The sequence below is a fragment of the Ascaphus truei genome, chromosome 12 (genome assembly GCF_040206685.1).
Source record: "Ascaphus truei isolate aAscTru1 chromosome 12, aAscTru1.hap1, whole genome shotgun sequence".
Taxonomy (NCBI): Eukaryota; Metazoa; Chordata; class Amphibia; order Anura; family Ascaphidae; genus Ascaphus; species Ascaphus truei.
In genome coordinates, this window is record NC_134494.1 from 8,017,790 (window position 1) to 8,045,043 (window position 27,254).

The following is a 27,254-nucleotide window of genomic DNA, read 5'->3' on the forward strand; positions in this document are numbered from 1 at the left end:
CCTGCAAGCCATTAAGACCAGCCTCACACTGATGATACCCATCAAGGTTGAAACATGTATGTGAGTAGGTCTAATGGCTTTGCATCTCATCCCAGCCTCTGTTTAAAAGCTGTGTTTAAAATAGCATGCAGTGGCTTGAGGATTGGCTTGTGTAATATGAGCTTGAGACAAAAGGTGGCACTGAGTGCTCATTTGCATGTCATTTCCCAGAATCCCTTGCTGCAGTGGAAGCGCTGTATGCTGGGTGACAATGGGGAAAGACAGGGTTGCAGACCTGTCTAAGACATGCAAATGAACATACAGTAATATTTACAGTTGCTATATATATATATATATATATATATATATATATATATATATATATATATATATATATATAAATTCTGTCCCTTGTCCTCTTGATTGGCACTATCATGTATACCACAATTTACATAGATTTCAATCGTAGTGTTGCTGAAAAAAAAATGCATACCAGGGCGAGCTTTGGCAATTGTCATTTCCCAAAAATATTATTTTTCTATTTATTTTGTGCATTTTAATGGTATTTTGTATATTTTCACATTAATAGTTAGAGGGAGACTTCACTAAGTGATTTATCTTGTGTTTGAAAAGATTTGATTTTGACTAGTTTTTCTTACATTCAGAGCAGTTATAGTGTGTCACCCCTGTGCGGACTGTTTGTTGTGTAACAAGAGTTGATTGATCAATGAAACGTTTCCCATATTCAGAGCAGATATAGGGCATCACCCCGGTATGGATTCTTTGGTGTGTAACAAGATCTGATTTGTGATGGAAGCTTTTCACACATTCAGAGCAGTTATGAGGCTTCACCCCTGTGTGGATTCTTTGGTGTTTAACAAGATTTGATTTCTTACTGAAGCTTTTCTCACATTCAGAGCAGTTATAAGGCTTCACCCCTGTGTGGATTCTTTGGTGTGTAATAAAACTTGATTTATCACTGAAGCTTTTCTCACATTCAGAGCAGTTATAAGGCTTCACCCCTGTGTGGATTCTTTGGTGTGTAACAAAACTTGATTTATCGCTAAAGCTTTTCCCACATTCAGAGCAGTTATAAGGCTTCACCCCTGTGTGGATTCTGTGGTGTGTAACAAGACTTGATGTATGACTGAAGCTCTTCCCACATTCAGAACAATTATAGGGTCTCATCCCTGTGTGGATTCTTTGGTGTCTAACAAAACTTGATTTATCACTGAAGCTTTTCCCACATATAGAGCAGTTATAAGGCTTCACAGCTGTGTGGATCCTTTGGTGTCTAACAAGACTTGATTTTTGACTGAAGCTTTTCTCACAGTCAGAGCAGTCATAGGGCTTCACCCCTGTGTGGACTCTGTGATGTGTAACAAGAGCTGATTTCTGATTAAAGCTTTTCCCACATTCAGAGCAGTTATAGGGTGTCACCCCTGTATGGATGATTTGCTGTATAATATTACTGTATTTCCCACTGTAGATTTTCATGTCTCTGCTCTTTAAATGCTCTCCTTGTATTGTCTGGTATTGTGGTGTCTGTAAGTTTAGTAAAATGCTGTTGATGTATGGGAATGCTCTGCCGAGTTTCTTGTACTCTTGTTCCAATTCTCATACCGACTTATGCAATGTTGAAGTCCTTAAAACATATTTCCATTAACACCTCCTGTAATTTATGATGTTTGGGACATTTCTTACATTGCTTCTTCTTCACAGATCAATCATGTGCTGAAGATACATCTATGGTGAGAAAATGTATTAATGTAACATTGCAATGCAACAAAGTACACTTGGATGAGAAAGACATATGTTCATTCAACCTTTAGAAAATTCTACTTGCGCAACATACTGAATCAAATCATTAAAGTTACATTTTTATATATATATTTACCCAGAGGAAGGTAAAGAAATACCCCAATGATTAATTTTACAATTATGTCTCATAAGTGGAAATAAATATTTCCTCCTCACCCCAGTAATGGAAATCACATTACTCCCTGTATCAATGTTCTTCATATATTGTTCTGTTCTGTAGGTATGACTTATTACAAAGTGAGCATATACAATAGTAGATGATAATTTTTTTTTAATTAAATAACTTTTGTGCTTAGTTATATATTAACCCTTTAGTGGCTCAAGGGGCCAGCTAACCATTGTCATCCCATGACTATCTGACCACTAATATCTACAAAGGGGTAAATATACAGCTTACACAAAACTAACTGGGCTGATTAAATAAAATAAGAACCTAATGTTCATGTCGTAATGTCACATACATGTTCCCTGATTTGTGCTACTGTACACTGCAATTGAAACTGATTAACAAAAAGTGCCCTAAATAATGGTGCAAAATTTAAAAAAAAGAAAATGTAAGAAAAAATATACTTCCCAAGCTTATTGCTGCAGCAAACGTTATTCCCACCTTTCTCCTAGGGGAAGAAATCCCTTTATGACTACTGCTATTACATGTGTGTGCTTAGACCTTTGCCACCGCCATAAGCATGGGAAATATTAATAATCATTTATTTGTAAAGCGTAAACATATTTTGCAGCGTGGTACATGGCGTTATGTATATTACATAATCAGATGCATACAAGTAAGGACAAAAAAGCACAAACGGAAACAAAGAGGTAACGAGGACCTTGCTGGTGAGTATTTACAATCTAGAGGGAATAAGGGACAATGTTGAAACAAGAAGGTAAGGTGTCTACTCATTGTAGGATAGACTGTGGTTCAGGTTGAAATATATCCCAGTCTCACAGCTGGATTAAGGTTGGGGGGGGTGATATTTCATAGGGTGAAGATTGGTGTAGTCACACATTGGGGAGAGTCTGATTGTGCATTGTAGGGAATTCCCGAGAGCGGGGGCAGTACGGTAAAAGTCAAAAGTCTTGCAGGCAGGAGTGAGAGGAGGTAATCGTAGGTAACAGTAGGAGGAAAAGCAGATGCCATGGGCAGAACATAGGGGGCATATAGGTATGCATTTGAGGATGGGGGCCGAGATGTAAGAGGACCAGCGTCTTTGAAACCGTTGTCATAATTAGTTTGCTGGAAAGGGGACCAGTGACCAGCAGGTTAAGCCCGGTCCCTGGCTGCTGCCCTTCCCTCCTATCTGGCCCCCAGACCCGTGTTATATGCCCATTAATCCGTTGCATTCATGTAAACTGTGATTCTTTATTCCTGTTGAATAATGTACTGAGTGTAAAAATGTGTTTTAAAGCTTAGGTCTCTGGACATGCGGAGCTGATAAACACATTGTGCAGCCCGCATGTCCAGAGAAATGGCTATGACTGGAACTGTGTAAGGGTTTGTCTTGAAAACTCAGTCCCACACATTATTTTTAGGCAAAAACAATCTGTTGAAAAACTTTATTGCAGAAGCCGCTTGCAAGAATACATTCATATAAAAACCACTCCAACTTTTTCAAGGCCGACAGCTGGTGCATCTCTCTCTGACTCTACAAGGGGGGTTTAATAGATAAGACAAGAGGCCCAGCTAAACAAAGAAATTAGAGTTTCAGCATTAAGGAAACTTCGAAGGGAAAAAACTTATTCTGCGCACACACACACACACACACACACACACACACACACACACACACACACACACACAATTTCACTTAACCCATAACACAATAAAACACAAAGCATAACTCTTCTTATAGCTATGGAAAACAAAAGCCTGGTTATAGCTATACATAGAAATAATGTGAAAATATTATTCATGCATAGGTCCCAGTCCAGGGTTTTGATGGAACGTGCCCTTACGTGGCTGTTGTGGCCATCTTGGTTCATGGCAAATCTTTCCCTGGACTTTGTGATTGGCTACATCTGTTCCTGGGCTAAAATTGCAGCCTGAGGCTGCTATGCAGCTCTGCACCTATTGGCTCTCCCTGCTATTTAGGGTCAGCCTCTTCCACCAGGAAGTGTCTGAGCATATCCTTTGTGACCTGTGTTTGTCGCAAGCATGTCTGCTTTGCCCTGAGGCCTTTCCTGTTTCCTGAGGCCTACCCTGTTGCTTTGGCTTCCCTGGTGCTGATCCCAGCCTGTGACCCGACCATCACTCCTATGACGCCTGCCTTGACCCCAGTCTGAATCCTGACTTGCACCTTTGCCGCCTGCCGTGACGACTACTCTATAGTACTCTGTTCCCTGTTCCTGCTTGAGCTCTGCCTTTGTTACTGTGATTGCCTGCCTGTGTTTGAACTGCCTGCTTGGACCTGACTAACCCTGCCTGCTGTCTGCCTCGACCCTGGAATCGGACCCGACTACCCCTGCATCCCAGGCCTCCGATCCCAGTCGAAGGTCGTGTATTACTCCTTACCTCTGCCCTGCGGTTCTGTATCTTGTTTTGCAGTCAGCAACGTTACATGTTGCACAAGCCAAACATGGACCCCACTGAGGTAGGGATAGTGTTGTCTCTTTGGGGCCAACTCCTGGAGACTCATTCAAATCACCAAGATACATTGGAAGGGAAGATGAACACCATCTCTGCTAGGCTGCAGCCCCTCTGCAGTCATGTCAGCGCTTCAAGTCCTGCTCCTAACCCCCTTGGGGTACCTCTCTTTTTTTCTTGGGGGCCCCAATCTAACAGTGCATTCCAGGAGCCAAAAGATTAATTCTCCATGGCTCCTGTTTCAAAGTCAAGTTTCTTTTTCTCTGATTCCCCATGTATGTCTGAGGTCCCTTTGACTGATTCTATGGTTCCTGCTTTAAAGACAGATTTACTGCTCACGGATCCCTTTGCAGCTCTTGATGTGCCTTCCTGACTTCATGGCGCCCCCTTCAAAGCCAGATGCACTCCTCTTGTATTTCTTTGCGGTGCCTGATGTACCGTTCCTATTTCCAGTGCTCCCACTGTGGAGACAGCATACATCTTTCTGATTGCCCTTCGGTGTCTGGTGCTTCCTCTGCGGATCCCACTGCAGAGACAAGTTTCCTGCACATTGATTCTCTTGCAGAGCCTTATGTATCTACGGCAGAGAACTACTTTGTCACCTCAACTGTCACAGATAAGTTGCTATTTGGGACTGGACCTTGACAAGAGGATTGTATCTGTGCCTTTCATTGGGTCCCCGTAGTCTCTGACCATGTTGTCCTCTGACCGGTTTTAGCCTGTGGAAGAAAATTCTCATGAACTTTTACATGCTGATCTGAGTAATATAATTACTCCACCAGAAAGTTTTCCTTCTGATTCTGACCAACTGTCTGTGCTTCTTACTTTGTACTCTGGGACTATTACTTAGGAATTTGCATCTGTCTTGTGGCCTTCTGACAGGCTTGTACAGCCTGTGCCCGAGTCTCCAGTTTTGTTTTGCATGTCCAAGTATTCTGACTCTCATCATGGACTAGTATCTATATATACAGAAAAGGCTGAGCCTTGGCCTTGGCCTTTGTGTTATCTGAATCTTCCTATGAGGCATTCTGCATATCTAGACTAGCAGTACCACTGCTTTCTGTCTCAGAGCTCAGAGATGGTACTCGCTAACAAACAGTCTTGCCGCAAGTCTACCACCTGTCTGAGACATTTCCGCAATAATTGAAAAGTCGCCAAGATCCCCGTGTGAGCCAGGTTCTGTCCACCCGGAGATCTCTCCTGAAGGGCGGGGGTGGGTGGTGGGGAGGGATACTGTACGGGTTCCAGTCCAGGGGTTTGCTGGAACCTGCCCTTACATGGCTGTTGTGGCCATCTTGTTTCCTGGCAAATCTCTCGCTGGACTTTGTGATTGGCTACACGTTCCTGGGCTTAAATTGCAGCCTGAGCCTGTCTTGTGGCTACCTGCTGTGCAGCTCTGCACCTATTGGCTCTCCCTGCTATTTAGGGTCAGCTTTTTTCACCAGGAAGGGGCTGAGCATATCCTTTGTGACCTGTGCTTCGTCATAAGCACGTCTGCTTTGCCCTGGGGCCTACACTGTTTCCCGAAGCCTTCCCTGTTGCTGACCAACACCAGCCTGTGACCCCATTGCTCCTGTTCCGCCTGCCTTGACCTCTGCCTGGTTCACGACTACTCTACAGTACTCTGTTCCCTGTTCCTGCTTGATCTCTGCCTTTGTTCCTGTTATTGCTTGCCTGTATTTGAACTGCCTGCTTGGACCTGACTACCCCTGCCTGCAACCTTCCTCAACCTTGGAACTGACTACCCTGGCCTGCCTTGACCCCGGAACTGGACCACCCCTGCATTCCAGGCCTCTGATCCCAGGGTATTACTCCCCATCTCTGCCCTGCGGGTTCATATCCTGTTTTGGGCTTGAGTTCAGCCCAGACTGAGTCACCCATCTTCACAGGAAGTATCTGGCTGAAACTGGAACCTGAGGTCTGGATCTAAGCTCCAACTGACTCAGGTCCCACTGGTATTCGTGCTCTGATTGGTTGGCAGGCTTCTTCCATAGTTTCAGATGGAGAACGAAGTCTATGTAAAATGCTGCCTATCTCACTTCCAGAATGCAGTCTGATCCTGATGTGGAGGCGAATTAAGCAGTGTTCTCTGAGGCTGTATCAGAGACACCTGAAAATGAGCCTAACCAAGCAGGAGATTTGAAAGTGCTCTCTAATAAATTGCGAGGTCTGCGAAGGCTCTGTCCCCACAGGAGTGGAAGCAAAACCCAGGTAAGCCTTAGAAGTTGCGCCTGGCACCTAGGATTCCCCCTCTGTATTCCCTGTTGTGGTGAGTGAAAAAATCTGTTTGTGATTTTGTGCTGTCCTTGCTGGCTCCGGCTGAAATACTCTTTATTGGACTGTTTTGTTCTGTCTGGTGCCTTGGTCCGAGTGTTAAGTACTGGTCTCCTGTCACAACTAGGGTTTAACATATAATTCTAGAGGCTTTGGAAAGCAAGGAGGGGGGGGGGCAACTTCCATTTTAGTAGTGTCTCCAGTTTTATATATCCCTCTCAAACCTCCCTCCAAATAAATTAGAGAGAAATGCTTGTGCTGAAAAAGGAGCACACCAGAGGTAGGAAGTCCAACTGTTGTGTGCTCCGGTGAACGTCTGCTGGGGTTTTGATTGGGTATGCCCATTTGAGGAGGGGGGTAGGGAGGGGGTTTGTCGTGAGGAGAATGTGAAGAAGAGCAGTAACGTGTCCTGGAGTAGCAAACGGTATGGCAACCGGACTCCTGTTAATCACCAAAGTAGCTCTCACAGCACCAGAAACACTGGGACACCCTCAAGGGCCCACACACAGGGTCATGGAGGCAAGGAAAACCCTTCTTACCTCCCAATATGTCCTCCTGGTCTCGCTGGCTTGGAAAATATTGAGACCGCACGTCCGCGGTACACGATATGCAGGAACCTCCTCCTCCCCCGTGTGGTGCCGGCGAAATGAAGAAAGCAGCAGCAACGTTTGAATGGATTCAGTGCACTCTAGCAATAATACGGGCAGTTTATATATTTATACATTGATTTTGTACTTTTATTAGTAAGTATTTTCTCATTTAGCTCTCAGCACATGTGATATGCATAAATGAATTCAATCAATGTGTGTCAGCATGACCTTAGCCCCAATCAGCTGTGTCTGAGGATTTTTCTTTCAATTATCTAGCACATACAAAACGTGCATACTTCCTGTCAGTCCTATACTCCTTGAGAAAGCGCAAACACTTGCGTGAAATGAGTGGGAGGACTACCCTGTAATTTTTTTTACCACACACTAATGCCGTAATAAAGCTTTTTTTCATTTTTCTATACCTGGGTACCCGGTCTTTTTCTATGGTTCCTGCTCAAGTACTGCCCGTTTATTGCTAGAGTGCCCTGAATCCATTCAAACCTTGCTGCACACAAGGTAGCATGGGAGACATGCTAATAGATGTGTAAAGTATATTTAAAACGAGTCCTGTAACAAGAATTTAACCATGTTTTAATGAGGCTTCAGTATAAGCCTGTAGTGGTCTGAGGAATCCAGTAGGGAGCTGGTTAATTGCAGTTAGACAATTAACCAGTCTCCACCTGGTTAATCAGACAAGTGTAAAAGCTCTTGCTGGGAACTGAGAGGGAGACTCTTTAGCACACAGAAATACTGTGTGCTGACATCAAGACACCAGACCTCTATTCCAGGGTGCAGCGAACCCGGGAACATGACAGAGGCTGGCCCCTCAAAAGACACCAATCTAGACCGAGACTGACATGAAGGGCCACCTGATTTGAGGTAACTCTTTAGACTTTGGGGTGATGGGATGGAAAAGGGCTTATCCCCCCAGGGACTGGGGAAGTGAGTTAGCCCTTACAAAGGGATAGTCCTTTTGTTTATTTTTGTGATTTCCTGCATTGTTTAAAGTGAGAGGCTGACTAAAGCCATGGTTTAATTTCCCCAAATCTGTCTCTCTGGTTGTACCTCTGCACATATCTCTTACAAGTCCCATCCCACACTACCTAAAATGAATTCCATACTAACATTATAGAGTTAATAAGCCGAAGACACCATAATGACTGGTATGGTGTCAAACCCAAAAGGACTGAAACCCACAACCACTGTTTTTTTTAGGTATTAGCTCTAGTAGTGTGAGCTAAACCAGCTGATGGCTAGCACTACGGTCACAGCATACTTACTTTTGAGCTCTACGTCTAGTTGAGTGCTCAATCATCTGTACAAAGCAGAGTGTATAAAAAAAATCTGCAGAACGCAACGAAGATTTTCAATCAAGAATTTATTTCACACCATGTGAAGTAACATAGTAACCATTCTCAAGCTCAATTAATGGACCCAGAGTGGTTTGAAACGTTGCTATGCCAGTTTATGGTTACTTCTCATGGTGTGAAATAAATTCTTGATTGAAAATCTTTGTTGGCGAGGGCTGCAGATTTTTTCTATTTTACATTTTGCTGGACTGGTTTTGAATCCCAGCCCTTCTGCTGGCACCCCACACTGAGCCCAGTGTATACACTGGATTCGCGATCAACACCTAGGCTTGTGATACCTGGAGCAGATAAGTGTTCTCATGTGTTAACGAAAGGGAGCAACGCTGACGGAGAAGAACCTAGGGAGTGATTCATGCTCCTGGTGGATGTACAAGACCACTGGTCTAAGGAAAGACAAGAACAGAAAAAGGCCCTCGTTATCTAGCACTCAACTCTTGAATAACAATAAATTAAAATGTAACCTTCATTGGGTATGTAATAAAATAATGTGACACATAAAACTAACACAACAATAACAACTTAAATTAATAATAGGTATTAAATATTGCCAAACTAGATACTAGAAAAGAGAAGGGTATCTAGTGGTAGATCACTGTACAAATAAGAGAATGAGGTACATGTGTACCAAGCTAGGGATGTCCCTATATGCTAACACCAGAAATCTTATCATATAGTCATGGTGTACATTCTCAGATTCTAAATATAGACCCACAACATGCAAAAGAATTGCAAGAAAATGGTAGGGAGTACTACAATAGTTAGCCCCTACCATGGATAGATTATATATATATATATTCAGAGCTCTCATACACCTATATATATATCCGTGGTAGGACAAAGGCCCCCGGGCTGAAACGCATCAGAGGATCCGCCAGACTCTTTTATCCTGATGTGTAAATAAACGTTTTTCTACACCACCACGACCTGCTGCGGGTTTTCATTCGGCTGCGCGCCGTTCCTGCCTCCTAACGGGGGGAGTGTCTTTTTGCTGCTCAACTCTACTGGCTGCACGCCGGACAGCTGCCTTACCTGTGTTCCAGGACTACGGGGTATTCAGCCGACATAAGCAGAGAGAAGCCGGCTGATGGTCTGCGGATCACCGGCGTCATCATTATCTTCACTGCTGGCTTATCATCACTCCTACAACCGTGAGTCTACTTATGTAATATACTGGTGCTCTGTGGAGAGCTATTTGCTTATTTTGAAAGACTGTGACCTATCGGTTTGTTCTTGGAGTGTAGCCAGCTTTTTTCAGTTCATTATTCTCAGGATGCAGCTGTCTTTTGACTCTAAGAAGCGCCTGGTTAGTTAACCCTTTGGTTACCTGGTATTCATGCTTGTCTTTCCTTAGACCAGTGGTCTTGAATATCCATTAGCCCCAGGCACATCATTATTTACAGAAACTGTAGCAAGAGCCCATCCCTTCCCCTTCTTCCCCCCAGTTTATGCTCCTTGTGGATACAGAGGGGCCCCAACCATTCATTTCCTTTTCATTAATTAGGAGAAAACAGAAGGAAAATATCTTCAGATGCAGCTTCTCCTCTATTTGCTTTCTCTCCTATATGATGCTTCATTGAGGCAGAGTATCGAGTACCCATAGAAAAAATCAGGGAGTGCATTGATCACCCTCTTATAGATTCCAAGTCCAGACATACTACTCTATGTTTGCTCTTCCCAACCCCTTTTCTCTTTATTTGCACCTAGGTCATCTTCACTGTACAATTTCTCTCGGCTCGTGTGGGGTCGAGAACCTAATTATCTGTATTTACTTAAGGAAAGTATAGTCACGGGTTAGCACCTCTTTTCATCAATTATATATCACGTTATATCATATAATGATATACGAAGCTATGGGCCAACCATACCAAAACCCCACCTACGATCTTCCTTTTGATCCTATTAGATGGCATGCCAAATTTGGTGGCTCTAGAATTAAGCATGTTGATTTGTATAGCCAGACAAACGCTTTCTGAATTATAATATAGATTAATGGATCTTCCCATTAGACATGTCAATTTATAAAATATTAATTGGATATCCCTATTACAAGTGAGTTTATAGGTTATCAATGGGCTCTCCCTATTTCACGTGTCAGTTTATAGGATTTATTTTAAATTCTATTTTGTCCCTTTAATATGTGCACCAATACAATCCAAACAATGATAAATAATTAGCTACATTGCCGATTGATCTGCGAAGATTCAGCTCGGGGTTTCACTAAATGGCTGTCAGTGCAGCAGAAGAGGATCAAAGATACAAAGTTCTGTGGGGAAGATCATGTGACCAGGCAGTCACTAGATACAATTGGTGCACTGCTAGAAAGAGGGCAGGGCTCAAAAAGGGGTGTGCCAGATCCTATTTCGGAATGGGATGTGACTTTGTAAATGGTTGCTATAGAAACAAAAAATGCTTGCTACATTATCATACATTAAAAAGGTAATTCAGGGGGGCGTGGCCAGGACTCAGTGAGGGGCTAACGTGGGTCCGCTTGGCTCCTCAGCAAAAGCCTGAAAATAAAGGTTAAAAACACTTAAAATTACCTGCAAATTGGCGGTGCACAGGGAGAATTGTACCCCAGACCGGCAGAGTGACTCCTAGGCTCCCGGGTGGCCTGACCGCTACTCGAACACATCAGACTAATAAAAAAGGGGGACATATCCCACCCTGTCTCCAAACATTTTACACATTGCCCTAAAGGTAACATCAATGGGCTTAAAGTTCAGGGAATTGAGAGAATCTTCTCTAAGGAAAGAGGAGGTGATTTGCTCAACCTCCTGGACCGCAGGGAGGCTTACTGGATATTCATGCTTCAGACCAGAACTCCCTGCGGTCTAAATGTAGAATGGAACCTGTCCCATTTTTTGCAAAAACATTAATTAACTGTATTAAAATAGTCTCAGACAGAAAATAATGGCATCATTTTCCAAGCATACTACTGTTTCCTCTGTTCGAGATATGTCATGGTGGTCTTGCTTTGACTAGGTTGCACTTTACCTCAAAACAATTGGGGAACCCTTTCAAAATTTATAAACTATATGGTAGTGGTATAAATCACAACTATAAAATTGTAATTATAATACTAAGTACTGTAAGTCGCCATCAGTTGGAAATACAACTTGCTTATGCTATATCAATCATGTAGATTGTTTAATAGTGAATTAGAGCTTTATAATGAATAATTGCTTGTATAAAAGTATCATACATTTGTTCTTCCTCAACCTTGGGGACATTGAAGAGAAGACATACAAAAAAGTCTTGCTAATTGTATATTTTGTTTTTAATTTAATTCTTTTATAAATACATGTTCCGAACAATGTTTCAAAATGCATATTCAATGCATAATGGGGATTGTTTGTTTTTTTAAGGTGTGATATATGTCAAACTGTATGTCTTTTATATGTGGGATTGGCATGGATAAGTATAACCACTTACAGCAGCTACATCTAATAATGTGATTATATTGATTTGTCCCTGCTGTGGGGTATTAGTTAGCATTTTATATATTTTTCATTCCAGGTCCTGTATACTACGATAGCCTTTAGTGTGAGCGCAGGGGATCTGATGTGATTGGTGCAATGTCGGCTGTCCAGCACTATCATTGGTGATGCAGCGACATATATCGGCCTATCAGAGTCCCGCGGTGACGTCACTATGGGCAGGAGTAGACATACAGACCGGATAAGCCTTGTTGGCCTCACGCTCCATTCTGAGCATGCGCGGACATTCACTATGGGCGCTTCTTACCCACAATCCCTCGGGTAGTGGATGCGGCGCCATGAGTGACGTCACGCGCATGCGCACGGGGCGAATGTGCTAATCTTGCGCAGATTTCTTCAATTTACCTATCATTAACCAGGTATATAAGGTGCCTTATCCCAGCACATCCCACACTCCTTGATAAAGGACCCCCAGGTCCGAAACGCGTAGGAGGTTCCTGTCTTTGTCCCACCAAGGGGATTACTTGTCTCGCTGCATGCACCAATAAAGAAGCAGTTTTACTCCACACCTGGCTCCCTGGCTGTGCGCCATTCGTTTTTTCCTTCTGTCTCTATCTGGATTCCGGATCCCTCATGGCTGGCACGCCTGTCCATCATCCCTGGAGATGACGTGAGTAGGGTTTTATGGTCTCTAGACTTTCATGGTTTAGTGTGACAGATGTCTTTGAGGACTTACAAGTCTTTATTTACCACCCACTCCCACTGGTATCTCCAGGGTTAAATGTTTATCATTGTTGAATTGGATGGAGTCGTCCTGGGTTTGAGCACCCTATTTTTCTCTTTCATCTGACTCCTTACACTGGGGTTAGCTCACTACAGTTGACTCTGTAAATCTACAATCAAGCTTATTTTAGGAGCAGGTGTATGGAATGAACTTTTAAACAAAACTTATTGTCAAGTGCATGGATATCCTCCTGTGTCTTTGAAAGACTACTTATAACTAGTGGTATACCCACCCCTTTCTTAACATTATGGCAGAAATGGAGGACAATGAGATAATAGAAGTGGAATCTACAATGTATGCCTTGAACTGTTGGGATGACTCAATAAGAAAGAAAAGGGCACAACAAGTGTTTGATCGGGTAGTTGATGCTGACACTAAGGACATTTCAGATTTAAAAACACATTTCCAAAGGCTGGAGAGACTTTTGATTTTGAATATCAGAGCCTGGTGGGATATCATGTCCATGGAAAATTATATACTGAACAAAAGGATCCCCAGGGGTCTACGTGTAAAAAAAGTGCCAACATTTGGGTTTACTACCCCCCAGTTTGAACAACAATGGGTTTCTACACTAGACCAGTGCAGTTTCAAATTAATGGAGCTTATCATTGAACAAAAAGTAAATGAGAGAAAAAATCTGCAAACTCAAATCAAAGAACTCCAAGCACAGTTACAAAAATTTAAAGATTTGGAAGGTTTTAAAAACTACGATAGAATATTATCTGAAACAGTGTTAAAAGCAGAGGAAGATATTACTGCAAAAAAACAGGTCAAATACGATAGGGACCGCACCGACTATGAAAAGAAGCAAGTATACAGTTGGCAGCGTGTTAACCCTATCAGAGACAGGGTGAATCAGGGTTCTCAGAAAAATCAACAGCAAAGGGATAAAGTCATGCGGTCCACCCCGCGCAAATCTATACTGAAATCAAAAAATAGTGGCCAAACAAGTGGAGATTCTGACTTCTCAGATGTGGATAATCTCTCGCATTCAGTTTCTTTTTTTCAGACAGAAAAATCAGGGCACCATTCTGATGGTCCAGTGGAACCCTCCAGATCCAGATCAACAGGAGCAGACTATACAAGAAGTTATCATGAAAGCGGAATGGGTCAACAATCCTCCTCGAGACAGCAACAGCAGCAAAAAAACTTCCCTCTCTTCCAGAAAAATCAAAAAGAACCAGAAGAGGAAAGAAGAGAGGGCGGCAGATGGCCAGCCAAAAGGAAGAAGTGAGTACCAACCAAGAAATAGATGTTATAAACATATCAGGGGAGGATCTAACCACCGCAGAATTGTCACTTTTGAGAAAAGGACTAAAATATGCTCCAACAATGGATTTTGACTTGTTCAACACCGCTATAGATGTCCACAAATTTGTGAGGAAACTAACTTTAAAATCATTTTTTCATAAACATTCTCAGTTTGTGGGCCCCACAGATGATAATTCACTGGACACTGTGGGGGGTGTCAATTTATCTGGAGCCCCACCTACACCACACCCGGAAGATTCTGAAGCACCAATAGGTGATCCAGCTCCTTCAACTCCCTCATTCAGAGAGGCTTGTGACCTCCAAGATATGTTGGACCTTGAAGAATTATTGTATGATAATGATGTTTCATCTGAACAGATTGTGATTCCGGAGTTTAGTAACTGGAGGTCTAACCTCAAAAAAGGTTCTGTATTTGATCCTCAATTCTCTAAGGGCCCATTCTTGACGACGTTTGAGAATCTGGTCATTAGGGACTTGCGTATCCTGGCAGAGGGTTATTCCCTAACAAATGTGGGTAAACATAATTTGAATTATAAAGAGAAGCAGGCTTTATTGTCTTTGCAAAAAAACTCAAGAATTGTCATAAAGAATGCTGACAAGGGTGGAGCGGTGGTAGTGCAGAGTAGGGCTGCCTACCTCAAGGAGGCCTATCGGCAACTTGGGGATGCCACCACCTACTCTGCACTACCAGATGACCCCACAGAGAGGTTCTTGAAGTCATATAAAGAATTGTTAGAGGTGGGGGCAATCACACAAGTACTAAACAAAACTGAAAATACATTTTTATGGAACCCAAACCCAATTATACCGGTCTTTTACCATCTCCCAAAGGTCCACAAGACATTGGTCGACCCCCCGGGGAGACCAATCATTTCGTCTATTGGATCTTTGGGAGATGGTTTATCAAAATATATTGATCAATATCTTCAACCCTTTGTTAAAAACTTACCTTCATTTCTATTGGACTCAGGGGACCTCATTAGAAAATTGAAAAATGTCAAATGGAACCCACAATTCATCTGGGTAACTATGGACGTTACGTCCCTCTACTCAGTGATAAGACACGATCAGGGGGTGGCAGCTGTTGAGCACTTTATCGGGGGTCCAGACAGCAATCACTTTCACACAGCATTCATTTTAGATGCTATTAATTTCTTATTGACACACAATTACTTTTTATTTGACCGCACATTTTATTTACAACAGAGGGGCACTGCAATGGGCACGAGCTTTGCACCGGTGTATGCGAATTTGTTTATGGGGTGGTGGGAATCACTGTTTATTTTCTCGAGCACTAATCCTTTTCGTAAACACATTATATTCTACAGAAGGTTCATTGATGACCTGATTATGATTTGGGATGGGGATTCAGACTCTTTGCACAATTTTTTTCACTATATTAATACAAATGATTTAAATTTAGTTTTCACTCACAATTTCAATACACAACACATTGACTATCTGGACCTCCGATTGTTTATTGACATTAAAGGCCAAATACAAACAGAGACATTTAGAAAGCCTAATGCAAGAAACATGCTATTAAGAGCCGACAGCTGTCATCCACCTGCCGTCATCAGAGGTATCCCCAAGGGCCAGTTCCTCAGACTGAGGAGGAATTGCTCTACAGAAGAGGCTTTTTCTCGTCAGTCTGAGGAATTATGCCACCGCTTCCATCAGAGAGGCTACAATCTAGAGCGTCTAAATAATATACGTAAAGAGGTTGCATCAACCAATAGAGAGGATCTATTAAATAATAGACAGGAGGATCCAACTAAGGACCCATTGGCCTTAAGTAAGAATAAAATCAATAGAGGCACAAATTTCATGAAGGAGGATGTTCCACTGATGATTACACAATACAATAGATGTAGTAGTCAAATTCAGAAAATCATTCGGAATCATTGGAACATCCTCCAAATGGATGGGAGCCTAAAAGAATGTGTGAAAAAGGGCCCCCGTTTTGTCTACCGCAAGGCAAAAACTATTGCTACTTATATATCACCCAGTTACGTGGCATCCTCCCCTCCCCCCATCAGTAAATTTATAACAAAGGGATCATACAGATGTGGGAGATGTAAAATTTGCCATTTTATGACACCCTCACAACAATTCAGAGGTTGTAGATCTAACCAGGACTTCCCGATCAAGTCGTTCATAAATTGTAACACTCAATACGTAATCTATCTTCTGACTTGTGGTTGCGGAATCAATTACGTAGGGAGGACCATCAGACCCCTAAAAATTAGAATACTCGAACACATCAGACTAATAAAAAAGGGGGACATATCCCACCCTGTCTCCAAACATTTTACACATTGCCCTAAAGGTAACATCAATGGGCTTAAAGTTCAGGGAATTGAGAGAATCTTCTCTAAGGAAAGAGGAGGTGATTTGCTCAACCTCCTGGACCGCAGGGAGGCTTACTGGATATTCATGCTTCAGACCAGAACTCCCTGCGGTCTAAATGTAGAATGGAACCTGTCCCATTTTTTGCAAAAACATTAATTAACTGTATTAAAATAGTCTCAGACAGAAAATAATGGCATCATTTTCCAAGCATACTACTGTTTCCTCTGTTCGAGATATGTCATGGTGGTCTTGCTTTGACTAGGTTGCACTTTACCTCAAAACAATTGGGGAACCCTTTCAAAATTTATAAACTATATGGTAGTGGTATAAATCACAACTATAAAATTGTAATTATAATACTAAGTACTGTAAGTCGCCATCAGTTGGAAATACAACTTGCTTATGCTATATCAATCATGTAGATTGTTTAATAGTGAATTAGAGCTTTATAATGAATAATTGCTTGTATAAAAGTATCATACATTTGTTCTTCCTCAACCTTGGGGACATTGAAGAGAAGACATACAAAAAAGTCTTGCTAATTGTATATTTTGTTTTTAATTTAATTCTTTTATAAATACATGTTCCGAACAATGTTTCAAAATGCATATTCAATGCATAATGGGGATTGTTTGTTTTTTTAAGGTGTGATATATGTCAAACTGTATGTCTTTTATATGTGGGATTGGCATGGATAAGTATAACCACTTACAGCAGCTACATCTAATAATGTGATTATATTGATTTGTCCCTGCTGTGGGGTATTAGTTAGCATTTTATATATTTTTCATTCCAGGTCCTGTATACTACGATAGCCTTTAGTGTGAGCGCAGGGGATCTGATGTGATTGGTGCAATGTCGGCTGTCCAGCACTATCATTGGTGATGCAGCGACATATATCGGCCTATCAGAGTCCCGCGGTGACGTCACTATGGGCAGGAGTAGACATACAGACCGGATAAGCCTTGTTGGCCTCACGCTCCATTCTGAGCATGCGCGGACATTCACTATGGGCGCTTCTTACCCACAATCCCTCGGGTAGTGGATGCGGCGCCATGAGTGACGTCACGCGCATGCGCACGGGGCGAATGTGCTAATCTTGCGCAGATTTCTTCAATTTACCTATCATTAACCAGGTATATAAGGTGCCTTATCCCAGCACATCCCACACTCCTTGATAAAGGACCCCCAGGTCCGAAACGCGTAGGAGGTTCCTGTCTTTGTCCCACCAAGGGGATTACTTGTCTCGCTGCATGCACCAATAAAGAAGCAGTTTTACTCCACACCTGGCTCCCTGGCTGTGCGCCATTCGTTTTTTCCTTCTGTCTCTATCTGGATTCCGGATCCCTCATGGCTGGCACGCCTGTCCATCATCCCTGGAGATGACGTGAGTAGGGTTTTATGGTCTCTAGACTTTCATGGTTTAGTGTGACAGATGTCTTTGAGGACTTACAAGTCTTTATTTACCACCCACTCCCACTGGTATCTCCAGGGTTAAATGTTTATCATTGTTGAATTGGATGGAGTCGTCCTGGGTTTGAGCACCCTATTTTTCTCTTTCATCTGACTCCTTACACTGGGGTTAGCTCACTACAGTTGACTCTGTAAATCTACAATCAAGCTTATTTTAGGAGCAGGTGTATGGAATGAACTTTTAAACAAAACTTATTGTCAAGTGCATGGATATCCTCCTGTGTCTTTGAAAGACTACTTATAACTAGTGGTATACCCACCCCTTTCTTAACATTATGGCAGAAATGGAGGACAATGAGATAATAGAAGTGGAATCTACAATGTATGCCTTGAACTGTTGGGATGACTCAATAAGAAAGAAAAGGGCACAACAAGTGTTTGATCGGGTAGTTGATGCTGACACTAAGGACATTTCAGATTTAAAAACACATTTCCAAAGGCTGGAGAGACTTTTGATTTTGAATATCAGAGCCTGGTGGGATATCATGTCCATGGAAAATTATATACTGAACAAAAGGATCCCCAGGGGTCTACGTGTAAAAAAAGTGCCAACATTTGGGTTTACTACCCCCCAGTTTGAACAACAATGGGTTTCTACACTAGACCAGTGCAGTTTCAAATTAATGGAGCTTATCATTGAACAAAAAGTAAATGAGAGAAAAAATCTGCAAACTCAAATCAAAGAACTCCAAGCACAGTTACAAAAATTTAAAGATTTGGAAGGTTTTAAAAACTACGATAGAATATTATCTGAAACAGTGTTAAAAGCAGAGGAAGATATTACTGCAAAAAAACAGGTCAAATACGATAGGGACCGCACCGACTATGAAAAGAAGCAAGTATACAGTTGGCAGCGTGTTAACCCTATCAGAGACAGGGTGAATCAGGGTTCTCAGAAAAATCAACAGCAAAGGGATAAAGTCATGCGGTCCACCCCGCGCAAATCTATACTGAAATCAAAAAATAGTGGCCAAACAAGTGGAGATTCTGACTTCTCAGATGTGGATAATCTCTCGCATTCAGTTTCTTTTTTTCAGACAGAAAAATCAGGGCACCATTCTGATGGTCCAGTGGAACCCTCCAGATCCAGATCAACAGGAGCAGACTATACAAGAAGTTATCATGAAAGCGGAATGGGTCAACAATCCTCCTCGAGACAGCAACAGCAGCAAAAAAACTTCCCTCTCTTCCAGAAAAATCAAAAAGAACCAGAAGAGGAAAGAAGAGAGGGCGGCAGATGGCCAGCCAAAAGGAAGAAGTGAGTACCAACCAAGAAATAGATGTTATAAACATATCAGGGGAGGATCTAACCACCGCAGAATTGTCACTTTTGAGAAAAGGACTAAAATATGCTCCAACAATGGATTTTGACTTGTTCAACACCGCTATAGATGTCCACAAATTTGTGAGGAAACTAACTTTAAAATCATTTTTTCATAAACGTTCTCAGTTTGTGGGCCCCACAGATGATAATTCACTGGACACTGTGGGGGGTGTCAATTTATCTGGAGCCCCACCTACACCACACCCGGAAGATTCTGAAGCACCAATAGGTGATCCAGCTCCTTCAACTCCCTCATTCAGAGAGGCTTGTGACCTCCAAGATATGTTGGACCTTGAAGAATTATTGTATGATAATGATGTTTCATCTGAACAGATTGTGATTCCGGAGTTTAGTAACTGGAGGTCTAACCTCAAAAAAGGTTCTGTATTTGATCCTCAATTCTCTAAGGGCCCATTCTTGACGACGTTTGAGAATCTGGTCATTAGGGACTTGCGTATCCTGGCAGAGGGTTATTCCCTAACAAATGTGGGTAAACATAATTTGAATTATAAAGAGAAGCAGGCTTTATTGTCTTTGCAAAAAAACTCAAGAATTGTCATAAAGAATGCTGACAAGGGTGGAGCGGTGGTAGTGCAGAGTAGGGCTGCCTACCTCAAGGAGGCCTATCGGCAACTTGGGGATGCCACCACCTACTCTGCACTACCAGATGACCCCACAGAGAGGTTCTTGAAGTCATATAAAGAATTGTTAGAGGTGGGGGCAATCACACAAGTACTAAACAAAACTGAAAATACATTTTTATGGAACCCAAACCCAATTATACCGGTCTTTTACCATCTCCCAAAGGTCCACAAGACATTGGTCGACCCCCCGGGGAGACCAATCATTTCGTCTATTGGATCTTTGGGAGATGGTTTATCAAAATATATTGATCAATATCTTCAACCCTTTGTTAAAAACTTACCTTCATTTCTATTGGACTCAGGGGACCTCATTAGAAAATTGAAAAATGTCAAATGGAACCCACAATTCATCTGGGTAACTATGGACGTTACGTCCCTCTACTCAGTGATAAGACACGATCAGGGGGTGGCAGCTGTTGAGCACTTTATCGGGGGTCCAGACAGCAATCACTTTCACACAGCATTCATTTTAGATGCTATTAATTTCTTATTGACACACAATTACTTTTTATTTGACCGCACATTTTATTTACAACAGAGGGGCACTGCAATGGGCACGAGCTTTGCACCGGTGTATGCGAATTTGTTTATGGGGTGGTGGGAATCACTGTTTATTTTCTCGAGCACTAATCCTTTTCGTAAACACATTATATTCTACAGAAGGTTCATTGATGACCTGATTATGATTTGGGATGGGGATTCAGACTCTTTGCACAATTTTTTTCACTATATTAATACAAATGATTTAAATTTAGTTTTCACTCACAATTTCAATACACAACACATTGACTATCTGGACCTCCGATTGTTTATTGACATTAAAGGCCAAATACAAACAGAGACATTTAGAAAGCCTAATGCAAGAAACATGCTATTAAGAGCCGACAGCTGTCATCCACCTGCCGTCATCAGAGGTATCCCCAAGGGCCAGTTCCTCAGACTGAGGAGGAATTGCTCTACAGAAGAGGCTTTTTCTCGTCAGTCTGAGGAATTATGCCACCGCTTCCATCAGAGAGGCTACAATCTAGAGCGTCTAAATAATATACGTAAAGAGGTTGCATCAACCAATAGAGAGGATCTATTAAATAATAGACAGGAGGATCCAACTAAGGACCCATTGGCCTTAAGTAAGAATAAAATCAATAGAGGCACAAATTTCATGAAGGAGGATGTTCCACTGATGATTACACAATACAATAGATGTAGTAGTCAAATTCAGAAAATCATTCGGAATCATTGGAACATCCTCCAAATGGATGGGAGCCTAAAAGAATGTGTGAAAAAGGGCCCCCGTTTTGTCTACCGCAAGGCAAAAACTATTGCTACTTATATATCACCCAGTTACGTGGCATCCTCCCCTCCCCCCATCAGTAAATTTATAACAAAGGGATCATACAGATGTGGGAGATGTAAAATTTGCCATTTTATGACACCCTCACAACAATTCAGAGGTTGTAGATCTAACCAGGACTTCCCGATCAAGTCGTTCATAAATTGTAACACTCAATACGTAATCTATCTTCTGACTTGTGGTTGCGGAATCAATTACGTAGGGAGGACCATCAGACCCCTAAAAATTAGAATACTCGAACACATCAGACTAATAAAAAAGGGGGACATATCCCACCCTGTCTCCAAACATTTTACACATTGCCCTAAAGGTAACATCAATGGGCTTAAAGTTCAGGGAATTGAGAGAATCTTCTCTAAGGAAAGAGGAGGTGATTTGCTCAACCTCCTGGACCGCAGGGAGGCTTACTGGATATTCATGCTTCAGACCAGAACTCCCTGCGGTCTAAATGTAGAATGGAACCTGTCCCATTTTTTGCAAAAACATTAATTAACTGTATTAAAATAGTCTCAGACAGAAAATAATGGCATCATTTTCCAAGCATACTACTGTTTCCTCTGTTCGAGATATGTCATGGTGGTCTTGCTTTGACTAGGTTGCACTTTACCTCAAAACAATTGGGGAACCCTTTCAAAATTTATAAACTATATGGTAGTGGTATAAATCACAACTATAAAATTGTAATTATAATACTAAGTACTGTAAGTCGCCATCAGTTGGAAATACAACTTGCTTATGCTATATCAATCATGTAGATTGTTTAATAGTGAATTAGAGCTTTATAATGAATAATTGCTTGTATAAAAGTATCATACATTTGTTCTTCCTCAACCTTGGGGACATTGAAGAGAAGACATACAAAAAAGTCTTGCTAATTGTATATTTTGTTTTTAATTTAATTCTTTTATAAATACATGTTCCGAACAATGTTTCAAAATGCATATTCAATGCATAATGGGGATTGTTTGTTTTTTTAAGGTGTGATATATGTCAAACTGTATGTCTTTTATATGTGGGATTGGCATGGATAAGTATAACCACTTACAGCAGCTACATCTAATAATGTGATTATATTGATTTGTCCCTGCTGTGGGGTATTAGTTAGCATTTTATATATTTTTCATTCCAGGTCCTGTATACTACGATAGCCTTTAGTGTGAGCGCAGGGGATCTGATGTGATTGGTGCAATGTCGGCTGTCCAGCACTATCATTGGTGATGCAGCGACATATATCGGCCTATCAGAGTCCCGCGGTGACGTCACTATGGGCAGGAGTAGACATACAGACCGGATAAGCCTTGTTGGCCTCACGCTCCATTCTGAGCATGCGCGGACATTCACTATGGGCGCTTCTTACCCACAATCCCTCGGGTAGTGGATGCGGCGCCATGAGTGACGTCACGCGCATGCGCACGGGGCGAATGTGCTAATCTTGCGCAGATTTCTTCAATTTACCTATCATTAACCAGGTATATAAGGTGCCTTATCCCAGCACATCCCACACTCCTTGATAAAGGACCCCCAGGTCCGAAACGCGTAGGAGGTTCCTGTCTTTGTCCCACCAAGGGGATTACTTGTCTCGCTGCATGCACCAATAAAGAAGCAGTTTTACTCCACACCTGGCTCCCTGGCTGTGCGCCATTCGTTTTTTCCTCCTAACGGGGGGAGTGTCTTTTTGCTGCTCAACTCTACTGGCTGCACGCCGGACAGCTGCCTTACCTGTGTTCCAGGACTACGGGGTATTCAGCCGACATAAGCAGAGAGAAGCCGGCTGATGGTCTGCGGATCACCGGCGTCATCATTATCTTCACTGCTGGCTTATCATCACTCCTACAACCGTGAGTCTACTTATGTAATATACTGGTGCTCTGTGGAGAGCTATTTGCTTATTTTGAAAGACTGTGACCTATCGGTTTGTTCTTGGAGTGTAGCCAGCTTTTTTCAGTTCATTATTCTCAGGATGCAGCTGTCTTTTGACTCTAAGAAGCGCCTGGTTAGTTAACCCTTTGGTTACCTGGTATTCATGCTTGTCTTTCCTTAGACCAGTGGTCTTGAATATCCATTAGCCCCAGGCACATCATTATTTACAGAAACTGTAGCAAGAGCCCATCCCTTCCCCTTCTTCCCCCCAGTTTATGCTCCTTGTGGATACAGAGGGGCCCCAACCATTCATTTCCTTTTCATTAATTAGGAGAAAACAGAAGGAAAATATCTTCAGATGCAGCTTCTCCTCTATTTGCTTTCTCTCCTATATGATGCTTCATTGAGGCAGAGTATCGAGTACCCATAGAAAAAATCAGGGAGTGCATTGATCACCCTCTTATAGATTCCAAGTCCAGACATACTACTCTATGTTTGCTCTTCCCAACCCCTTTTCTCTTTATTTGCACCTAGGTCATCTTCACTGTACAATTTCTCTCGGCTCGTGTGGGGTCGAGAACCTAATTATCTGTATTTACTTAAGGAAAGTATAGTCACGGGTTAGCACCTCTTTTCATCAATTATATATCACGTTATATCATATAATGATATACGAAGCTATGGGCCAACCATACCAAAACCCCACCTACGATCTTCCTTTTGATCCTATTAGATGGCATGCCAAATTTGGTGGCTCTAGAATTAAGCATGTTGATTTGTATAGCCAGACAAACGCTTTCTGAATTATAATATAGATTAATGGATCTTCCCATTAGACATGTCAATTTATAAAATATTAATTGGATATCCCTATTACAAGTGAGTTTATAGGTTATCAATGGGCTCTCCCTATTTCACGTGTCAGTTTATAGGATTTATTTTAAATTCTATTTTGTCCCTTTAATATGTGCACCAATACAATCCAAACAATGATAAATAATTAGCTACATTGCCGATTGATCTGCGAAGATTCAGCTCGGGGTTTCACTAAATGGCTGTCAGTGCAGCAGAAGAGGATCAAAGATACAAAGTTCTGTGGGGAAGATCATGTGACCAGGCAGTCACTAGATACAATTGGTGCACTGCTAGAAAGAGGGCAGGGCTCAAAAAGGGGTGTGCCAGATCCTATTTCGGAATGGGATGTGACTTTGTAAATGGTTGCTATAGAAACAAAAAATGCTTGTTACATTATCATACATTAAAAAGGTAATTCAGGGGGGCGTGGCCAGGACTCAGTGAGGGGCTAACGTGGGTCCGCTTGGCTCCTCAGCAAAAGCCTGAAAATAAAGGTTAAAAACACTTAAAATTACCTGCAAATTGGCGGTGCACAGGGAGAATTGTACCCCAGACCGGCAGAGTGACTCCTAGGCTCCCGGGTGGCCTGACCGCTGCTCGACGGGCTGTGGAAGCTCCAGCCCACGCCGAGGTCCACAAGGCTCCAAAATGGCGGCAGAGCAGGAAGAAGCAGCCTAACGCGAACCCGGCGGCATAGCCCTCTCCCGGAGCGGGAAGCAGAAGAGGCAGACAACCCGGTCCAGCCAACATGAGCGCGGACGCGCTCATATGCTGCCACATAGAGGGGGGAGGAAATCGGGAGACGCAGCCCCACGGAGCACAGGCGGCGTGGCTACGGAGGAGGCAGGTATCGAGGCCCAAAAGGTGAGGGGGTGTGACAGCTTTGCAGCGGCGCTCCGCTTCAGAGCGCTGTGGTGAGGGACTGACTGTCTTCCCTTCCCCCGTCCGCCGGGGTGCTGATCGGTCACCCCCCCCAATTCCCCTCGCGCCTGGACCGAGCGCTGGCCGGGCCTCCAGGGGGGTAAACTAAACACTTAACCCACCCAAAGTAATCCAGTGGCCGGACGGCCCCCCCCCACCCCCTCTCCTACTTGCTAGGGGAATAAAGCTACAACTCCCAAGAGGCGTCCATTTTGAAAGAAAGAGGCAGAAGCCCACAAAGCTATTAGTGGGACCCTCAGAGAATATAAGCAAGACAGCCCCTTTCAACTTAAGAGTACAGCAAAAGACAGATAGCAATATCCTTCATATTTAAATTGAAATAAACTTGCTGCCTATGGGGACGATATATCCCCCAAAAGTAAGGGATGTATACACTGAGGTCTGAATAGACCAAGCTAAAATGGCATCTTGAGGCCCATGCTCCGAAATATCCCGAGCCTCCTTCTAAGCTTATGTCTGCAAACTAACATTATCTAATTATCTCACGAAAGTGTCCCATCTACCATGGCCTCCAAAGCTCCCAAAGGCACCAAAAAGGAAAAAAATCAGAGCGAACTACGAGATTATTTAAAAAAACATGGCCGACCATCCGTACAAAAAGCAGGTCTGGAAGACCCCCCCTCATCGGATTACTCAGGCCCTGAAGCAGGGGTGGAGATTGAAAATATCTCCACAAAGACGGACTTGCTCGTCTTCTACAACAGAATAGAATCTCTAATGCAAAGGGCAGTTAAAGACCTAAAAGACGAAATATCCTCTCTCGGAGAACGTACCAGCTCCCTAGAGTCAAAGGTTGACGAGACGATCACCCGTCAATCTGAAATGGATGTCGAACTCAGAGAGGTGAAGGCCCAGCTTAAAGAGGTCAAGGATAGACAGGAAGACACGGAGAATAGAGACCGCCGTAACAACCTCAGGATCAGGTGGATCCCGGAATCAGAGACGGACGTTAAACTAGTAATTAAGAATATAAAAGCTTCAAAAGCTTGGGGCCCAGATGGGCTTTCCAATTTTTACAATAAAAAATGCTGTAACGCTCTCGTCCCCCAACTCCTTAGGTTATTCAACACTATTTTGACTGACGCTGTTTTCCCATCAAACATGCTGCAAGCCTCGATCTCTCTCATTTATAAGGAAGGGAAAGATCCTTCAACATGCGGAAGCTATCGCCCAATATCTTTAATTAACTCTGATATTAAAATTTTCTCCAAGATCCTGGCCAATAGGTTAGTAAAGTTTCTCCCTTCATTGGTCCATGCCGATCAGGTGGGTTTTATTCCAGGCAGACAGGCTGCAGACAATATTAGGCGGATTATAGATCTCACGGCATGGGCAGCACAGAAAGGTGAAAATACTATGTTGCTCAGCCTGGATGCCGAGAAGGCGTTTGACCGTATAGATTGGATTTATATGGAGGAAACGCTTAAGATCTTTGGCTTTTCAGGAATATTTCTCAAAGCAAACTTGGCACTCTACACTAATCCAACCGCAATCGTAAAAACTCAGGGTTTTACCTCCTCGCAATTTCAGATAAAGAGCGGTACGAGACAGGGATGCCCACTTTCCCCTCTTATTTTTGCCCTCTGTATTGAACCGCTGGCGGCTCACATACGCCAAAATCCAAACATCTCAGGCCTAGAGGTGGGAGATCAGCTATATAAGTTGGCCCTCTTTGCAGACGATATCATTTTAACAATATCAAAACCTTTAACATCCTTGCCAAATTTATTCAGCGAACTCTCCATGTTTAATAAACTTTCAGGATTCAAAATAAACAATAGCAAGTCGGAGGCACTTAATATTAATCTAAAGCAGGAGACAGTTAAGCTAATCAAATTAAATTTTGATTTCAAATGGCAGCACTCCTATCTGAAATATCTGGGAGTTTTTCTGACAAAGGATTATGATTCGCTCTATCAGGCCAATTACCCTAAAATATTGAAAATATTAAAAGCCGATCTAGCAACCTGGTCTAAATTTAACATATCTTGGTTGGGGCGGGTTCAATCAGTAAAGATGAATTTACTGCCCAGACTGCTTTACCTTTTTCGGACCCTCCCTATACCTGTCGTAATGTCAGATATAACAAAACTCCAGTCCCTGATATCCAAATTCATCTGGAATAACAAAAGGCCCAGACTCAACCGTAAACTGCTGTTCAGGCCCACAGGGGCAGGTGGAATGGCACTGCCCTGTATCCTCTCTTATAGGGTGGCCCAAGCAAGCCAGTGGGTAGCGTGGCACGCGGATCAGTCCCTTAGGAGATGGGTCGCCTTAGAGTCACATATGGTACACCCTACTCCAATAGAAAATATTTTATGGTTACCTAACCGGAAAGGTCTCTT

The 27,254-nt window shown here is 42.6% G+C and overlaps 2 protein-coding genes across 5 annotated transcripts in view; one reads left to right on the forward strand and one right to left on the reverse strand.

Annotated features, from left to right (window-relative positions):
- Window positions 1-367: 367 nt before the first annotated feature.
- LOC142463884 (uncharacterized) overlaps window positions 368-27,254 on the reverse strand; it is a 43,576-nt gene continuing 16,689 nt past the window's right edge. For 2 of the 4 annotated variants that reach the window (XM_075566702.1, XM_075566704.1), the window contains exon 3: window positions 368-1,725. In XM_075566702.1, the coding sequence (XP_075422817.1) occupies window positions 625-1,476 (852 nt within the window). In that variant the 5' untranslated portion in view covers window positions 1,477-1,725 and the 3' untranslated portion in view covers window positions 368-624. Of the gene's footprint in view, window positions 1,726-4,309; window positions 5,101-7,194; window positions 7,344-27,254 lie in introns of all 4 variants that reach the window. The other 2 variants (XM_075566705.1, XM_075566703.1) reach the window with 2 other exon arrangements.
- Window positions 17,732-21,743, forward strand: LOC142463883 (uncharacterized). Its single transcript, XM_075566701.1, has 2 exons — window positions 17,732-17,847; window positions 18,957-21,743. The coding sequence occupies exon 2, from the start codon at window positions 19,171-19,173 to the stop codon at window positions 21,739-21,741; it is 2,571 nt and encodes an 856-aa protein (XP_075422816.1). The 5' UTR covers window positions 17,732-17,847; window positions 18,957-19,170; the 3' UTR covers window positions 21,742-21,743.